This window comes from Condylura cristata, unplaced genomic scaffold, assembly GCF_000260355.1.
Source record: "Condylura cristata isolate star-nosed mole 26May11 unplaced genomic scaffold, ConCri1.0 scaffold00032, whole genome shotgun sequence".
Classification (NCBI taxonomy): Eukaryota; Metazoa; Chordata; class Mammalia; order Eulipotyphla; family Talpidae; genus Condylura; species Condylura cristata.
The window spans coordinates 19,256,729-19,263,702 of NW_004567133.1; the positions used below are offsets into that span (position 1 = coordinate 19,256,729).

Here is a 6,974-nt window from a genome sequence, read left to right on the forward strand (position 1 = left end):
CCCCCCCCCGGCTCCAGGCCGCCACCAGGGCACTGTCCACTGTGGCCCGCGGTTCTTCTGCTTCGGAGGTGAAGACAGCTGGACTGCGGCTGGGGCCGGCGCACCTGGTGTGCCAGGCGGGCGGGCGGTCGTGCAGCTCGGTGGCCCGTGCCCTCCCGTCTTTTCCTGCCTGGCTCCCTTCCGGGTCAGCGGTCCAGCTGCGGCCTCTCCTCCGTCTGTGTCACTCCCGCGCCCCTCCTGAGGGTCCCGGGGCAGAGCCGGGCGGTGACGCCAGCCAGCAAGATGGCCTCTGTCGGGATTCGCCGCGAGCCCCCGCGTGCCTGTCCCTTTGCCCAGGAACCGGGGCCATCCCACCCGCCCTGGGACGCCCCTGGGGTTGGGTGACCACAGCGGGAATGGGGCTCTCGGATGCTGGACGTGCTTTTGCCATCAGCTACTTCTCAGTGTTGAAAAGGCCTCTGGCCCTGATCGCGGGCTCCGCTGGCCGGGCCGGGCTGGGCCTCAGCCACTGGCGCCTCAGACGTCCTGAGACGCTCCGGGAGGGCCGGCCGTGGACCCTGCCCCGGACTGCAGAGTCCTTGGGGTTCTCTGTCCCGAGCACTGACGGGCGCCTTGCTGGGGACCAAGGCGTGTGGGAGCCGCTCGGGCCAGGGTCATCAGGGGCTCGGTGTGAGTCGCAATGGTGCAGGGCCTGGGGAGGCCTCGGGGCTCCCAGAACGATGTGGGGGCAGCACGGGGCGCCAGCTGGCGGAAGCACCCCCGGCGGGGAGGGCGAGGGGCGGTGGGAAGACGACTCGCTGCGCTGGTTGCTGCGGCTGCCGTAAGCAGGGCCGTGGGCCACCAAGAGGCGGCTTCCGGGCCCACGCAGCGGGGCCCACGGCCCTCGGCCCGCAGACGTGTCCTTCCAGTTCCGCCTCACCTGAGCTGGGGTACTGGCTGGCGCCCTGCATCCAGAGCACGCACAGCCAGGGCTCCCGGAGGAGGGGCCTGGGGGCCCCGTGCAGCCGGCGCCTGACAGCATGGCCCGGCCCCGCCCCGCAGGCCGTGTTCTGCTGGGCTGCTGCTTTCTGGGCCCTCCAGCCCCACGCCCAGGGCTGCCCTGAGGGGAGCTCGGCTCTGGCCTCAGGCAGGTGCGCACCTGGCGGGGGTGTTGGGGCAGGGCCAGGCGATGCAGAAGCAGTGGCCGTGAACCTGGAGCCCGGGCCCGGCCAGCTGTGGACCAGGCCTGGCCCGGCGGAGCAGGCGAGCGGCAGGGAGGCGCGCCCCGCCCCCACGGGCTGGGAGCCCCGCTGCGGCCCGCACAGCAGGCGCGTCTTGGCGTGGCTGCCTGCCCGCACCTCAGCACACTGGCACCCCCGCTGACTGTCTTTAAGGCTAAAGCTGCTTTTCAGGGAGGAGGAAGAGGGTTGGATAAGAAGCCGCTGTCCTGACTGTGTGGGGGAGTGTGGGGTGCTGATGTGGTGTGTGTGAGCACGGGCTATGTGGGGGTGAGGGGTCTGGGGGTGGGCAGGGGCCGGGGCTCGGAGGCTCCCTGGTCAGGGGCTGCTGGACAGCAGGGACCCGCACCAGCGGCTCCATCGCTCGTGGGAGCCAGAGGATCCTCACCAGCAAACTCAAACTGCTGGTGGCGCGGAGGCCCCGGAACCCCAGGTCCCGGCTCCCTGAGGGCACTGCTGTCACTGTATCCTGTCCCCTGGGTGAGCCATTGGGCTTAGCGTCCAGCCAGGGACAAGCTGTCCTGGTGGGATTAGCCTGACTTTAGGTGCCTGGCCAGGAGGCCAAGAAGCTTCTGAGAACAGCTCCCTCCTTCCCGCCCCACCCTCAGCCCCGGCCTGCCGGAGGGGAAGAGGGACGGGGCAGAGGGTGAGAGCCAGAGGGCAGCCCCGCCTCTGGGCGCCACCTCCGTCCAGGGCCCCAGGCGTGGGCATCTGCAGAGCCCCCCTCGGGAGCCTCCTCAAGGACCGCCGGGAGGCCCAGCCCGGCCACCCGCGAGTGCTCAGGCAAGCCCTCCCCGCTCCGGTCTGCCCGCGGGCGCCCTGAACCCCAGGGTCTGACAGGGCCTGGGCTGGTGCGGCTGGGACCTGGTGGGGGCCGGGCTGCTGGAAGAGCCAGCCTTTGGGGGATGCCAAGACTGGTGCCCCGACTCCCGGGGCCGGCGCGCGGGGCTCTGGAGGTGCCGTGCCCGCCCCCGGTTTTTGTGGCTGCATCATTGTGTCTGATTCCGGCCCGAGGCTTCTCATGCCTGCCGCCCCAGCGTCGCCTGGGCCGCACCACTTCAGTCCGAGGGGCGAGCAGTCTCGTGAGCCGAGCCGAGGCCGTTGCGCTCAGGGGACTCGGGCGGTGGCCTTCACGCCGTGTCCTGAAGGCCGCGATAAGCCCAGGCCGGAGGGGCAGCATGGGCGACCGGCTCCAGGCCGCGGGCCTGACCTCCTCGCCCCGCTCCTTTCAAGTTCCGACACCTGGGGCCGAGCTGGCTCCGAGCCTGTTCTCGAGTGCCGGTCACAGTCCCCCGTGGAGCCCTGGCTCAGCCCGAGTCACCCTGCGCCGGGGCCTCGGCGCCCGCTGGAGCCTGGCCGCGCCGCTGGATGAGTTCGAGCCGGTCTGGAACGGCTGCTCGGATAAGGACCCTGCTCCCGCGTCTAAGAGGCTCGGGCCCTTGCCCCCCGCCTCGCCCGCGGCCACGGAGGACTGCCCAGAGGAGGACGGCAGAGGACACCGCCCTGGAGTCTGCGTGCGCACCGGCAAGGCCACCAGAAGCACGCGAGGACGCCTGTGTCGTCGGAGATGGCGGGCAGGAGTCCGGAGGCGCTGCTGGGAGGGGCTGTGCGTCCCTCCGGCTCAGGCGGCGGCCAGCCACGGAGCAGCAGGCAGGGTGCCGAGAGGGGCCCTCCACGGGACCCCAGCTCTTACTGGGCACGGGAAGAGCTCCGGGAGAGGGCCGCCCGCCGGGCTCCGTCCAGCTGCCCCGATCCTGGGCCGCCTCCAGCGCTCCCTGGCCTGGCCGCCTCTGGCCCCCCAAGCCCCTGGCCACTACAGAGTCTGTCCAGTGGAAAGTGCTTTGGGATGGGAAAGAAAGCAGGGCGTTTGTGAGGCAGGGCCAGGGGTGGGGGTGGGGTGAGGAGGGAGAGGCGGACCCCTGAAGAGCTGGGGACGCCTGGTCAGCCACCTGCGGCTGCTCCTGCCTGTGAGGGCCTCAGGCAGGACAAGCTCACGCAGGTGCGCCGAGACTGCAGTGTCCTGAGTGCTCTGCGCTGCGCCCCATCCTCCGGGCCACAGGGAACCTCAGCTAGATGCTGGCGGGGGGGCGGGGGGCAGGGGAGGGAGCGAGAAGCCTGGATCTGACCTCATGACTTCAGTCAGAGGCTCCAGAGGCCTCTGACTCCCCAGGGGAGGCCAGGCCCAGGGACACAGCTGCTTCCTGGGGCCGGTGACAGTTTGTTTTACGGAGACTTTCTACCAGAGAAGTTATTTTTAGCTCAGAAAGGAAGGTCCCAGGGCTTAAAACCATCATCCTTGATCTTTTCCTCCAAATCACTGAGCAGGAGGCCAGAGCCAGACAGACCAGGGGAAGGTCTGGACGTAAACACACCTCCACTCTCACGCACACACGCCACGCTGATTTCCGGCCGGGCCCCGGAGCGGTGTCCCCCACCTGCTCACCCCCAGCCCGCTCCTCGCCCCTTGGGGCTGCACAGCCCTCTCACCCCCACCAGCTTCGTGGATATCGGAAATGCCTCCGAAGTTCAAACCGGAGTCTGGCCCAGTTCCATCCTCCTCTTCACCCCCCACCAACCCCATCACCATCCCCAACCCATCACTCTCAGCAACCGTGGAAGGGTCTAGAAAGGCTGGAATCCCCAGAGACAAGCAGTGACCACGGCTGTCCCAAGGTCAGATGACAAGCTCTGGACAAGCCCTCCAGCAGGGGCGCCCCCAGCAGGCACAGGAAGGGAGGGGAATGAGCCAAGTTTGCAGGTGGGACCCCAAGCTCCCCAAGGTCCTGATGCCGGGGCTGCGCCCTGGGGCAAATCAACCAGGACCTCTGGGCGGGGAAGGGGAGCCAGATGGGCGAGCCCAACGGGCAGCGGGCGCCAGGCTTGGGGAGGGGGTGCAGGCGGCACTTCTCAGGAGAGCAGACTGGACGAGGGGCCGGCAGCCCCAGCTTGCTCCTCGCCCAGCTGCGGGACACCCCGAGCCGCTGGTGCCCAGCACTCTGCCGGTCGCCGCTGGGGCCGGCGCTCGGCAGCTCCCAGGTCGGAGGGCCCCAGCCTGTGCTGGAGGCTGCGGGTGAGCCCAGCTCTCAGCTCACAGTGGGGAGCAGCAGGCCTGGGCTTCTGGCAGCGGGTGTGCAGGCCGGCCGAGGTGCCAGGCCCGGCGGCGCAGGTGCAAGCGCTGGGGCGGGAGGCGGGAGGCGGAGTGACCTGCCTGGTGGCGGGCACACGGCCCCCACCAGCCTCTAACCTGCCCGGTGACCGCCGTCCCCTCGCCTCCCGGCGAGCTTCAGGAGAGGTGTCCTCCAGAGGCGGGGAGGTATCGGCACGCGGGCAGAGAAATCGGGGCTCTGAAGAGTAGGCCCAGCTGCCCTGTGTACCCGAGTGTCGCCGCGGACCTCAGGGGACTCGCTGTGGCTCAGGCCACCGCCCAGCCCCGGGGACACGGGGAAGTTCTTGATGGGTCACGTCTTAAAATACAGGGGCCGGGCCAGGGCCAGGCCAGAGGGAAGGTGCAGGCAGCGAGAGGAGAGGGGGCAGTGAGAGGGGCTCCCGGTGCGCCCCTTCACACTGTGGCCTGAAGTTCAGGCAGGGAGGGGCTGTCCTGGGTTCTGGCCACTGCCAGCCCCTGGCATCCTGGACACGACAGAGGCCCGGCAGCTGTGGTGCAGGAGGCTGGGTGGGGTGTGTGCCGTGCGGGCTGCGGCTCGAAGCACCCGCACACCCTGGCCTCTGAGAGGGGAGGCAGGTGGCCTCTGTGGGGGCCGAAGGGAAAACATTTGCTCCTGGTCCCCGGGGAGCCGGGGCTGCTGCCACCCCGTGAGAGAGGCAGCCGCGAGTCCACAGAAAAAGTCCCGTGAGTCAAGCAGGTGCTGGGCGGTCTCTACTGACCCCTAGGGCCCCGCCACGGCCTCTGCCGCCTTCCTGCCCCAGCCCAGCGGAGTGGGCAGGACAGGCCCAAGTCCTCCCTTCTGACCGCATTTTCCAACTAAATCAACCCCCGGGCAGAAGTCTCGGGCACAGTCCAGGCCCCCGCCCCCTGCTCCCGCTCTGCCCTCCTGGTGCCCTCCTGCCCCGGTAAAGCTCTCGGCCCTTAGAAGGGGATCCCCGGGAAGGGGTTGGCCGAGGCCACGGGAAGCCCAGGCCCGGCCTGCCCCGGTGTCTCCACCCCCTGAGCATGTCCTTTCTAATCCAAGGTAGCCAGGCCAGCAAATGCCTGCCCATATGGGGACAGAATTGGATGTGACTTAATACAGTTGAGAGCCACAAGTGATCCCCTAAGTACTCTGCCGCGTAACCCGAGATGATCTGGCCCGCGCACACCTGTTTTCGCCCCTGTGCCGTAGCCGCGTCCAAGCCGCTGGTGATGACTCTAGGAACTGACAAGGGCCGGACGGCCCCGCCTGTGCTGGCTTGGCAGCCTCCCCCTGCACGTGCCCCGCCCCGAGGCGGAGGAAGGACTGGGGCCTCCGCCAAGCTCCGGCCTGCCACAGCCGTCAGGACCGAGGAGCCGTCCGGGTCTCCCTCAGGGAGGGCGCGGGTCGTGGCTGTGCGCCCGCCATCGGCAGGGCGGCCGCTCCCAGGAGGGAGCTGGGTTGAGGGAGACTCTTGAGAAGAGCCGTGCCAGCCCGTGACACTGACCACTCGTGTTCTGACCATTTAGAACTGCAAGTGTCTGCTGCGGGTGGCACAGAAGATGTTGGCAATTTGCTGGAGAGTCATTTCTCTGCTGGAGACGCCAGTCTAGAGGAGAAGGAGCGGGGACTCTATGCAGAGGCCACGCCTCGAGACCAGACCTCGCCCCTTCACTACCCGGATGGCAGGGAGGCCGAGAGCCCCGACACCACCTCAGGGGCCCCCAGCGCCGCCGCCGCCCCTGGCTCGGACCCTGAAGCCAGCCTCGTCAATGCCTCGGCCTCAGAGTCGGCTGTGCCCCAGGACCCTGCCTGGCCTGGGGAGGAGGCGGCGGGAGCAGCGGGTGTGAGCAGCCTTCCTTCAGAAGGAGAGGGGCGTCCCCGGGAAGAGGGGAGGCCAGAACTTAGTTCTGGGGAGGGCCCTCTGGAAGAAGGGCCTGGCCTTGGGCTCCCCACAGAGGGAGCTGCCCACCGAGAGGCCACAGAGGCCGGGCAAGACGGGGCACCCGTGGAAGACCAGGCGGCCCCGGGCCTCCGGACCCGGCGGGAAGCGGCAGCAGCGACCGCGGCCCCCGACGCCGCCGAGGGGGCCTCTGCTGGCCTGGCGATGGGGGAGGCGCGTGGCCCTGGGCCAGGGGCTGGCGAGGGCAGCCCCGGGGCTGAGCCGGACCCAGAAGTGACTGCTGGGGCCGAAGACGTCGACGCCGAGGCCCGGGAGCGGGCTGAGGACCACGGCGAGCCCAGCTCTAGCCCGGCCCCCGAGGCCAGCGTGGAGACCGGGACGGAGGGCACAGAGCACGCCGAGGTGGGGGGCGCCCGGGAGGCCCCCGCCACGGAGGGCCCGCCACCAGGGAAGCCTGAGGAGGGCCGCGAGGCATCCTCTGAGGAAGAGGGCGGCGAGCACGGCGGAAGCGAGGAAGGAGGGGCGCCGTCCCTGGAGGAATCCGAAGAGGACAGTGGAGACGGGGCCAGCTCAGAGGAAGCGGAGGGCGGCCCCGGCGACGCGGAGGAACCGTCTCTGGAGGCCCAGGAACCTGGGGCACCCTCACCGGAAGTGGGGGAACCCGCACAGGAAGCTGGGGAACCCTCACTGGAAACCACAGAAACTGGGGCACCCTCACCGGAAGTG

At 69.7% G+C, this 6,974-nt stretch overlaps 1 protein-coding gene across 1 annotated transcript in view; it reads left to right on the forward strand.

Annotated features, from left to right (window-relative positions):
• The window catches only part of LOC105854266 (sarcalumenin-like), a 21,163-nt gene that overhangs the window by 12,990 nt on the left and 1,199 nt on the right, over positions 1–6,974 (forward strand). Inside the window, exon 3 of the mRNA XM_012731671.1 lies at positions 5,875–6,899. Coding sequence (XP_012587125.1) covers positions 5,875–6,899 — 1,025 coding nt within the window. The remainder of the gene's footprint in view (positions 1–5,874; positions 6,900–6,974) is intronic.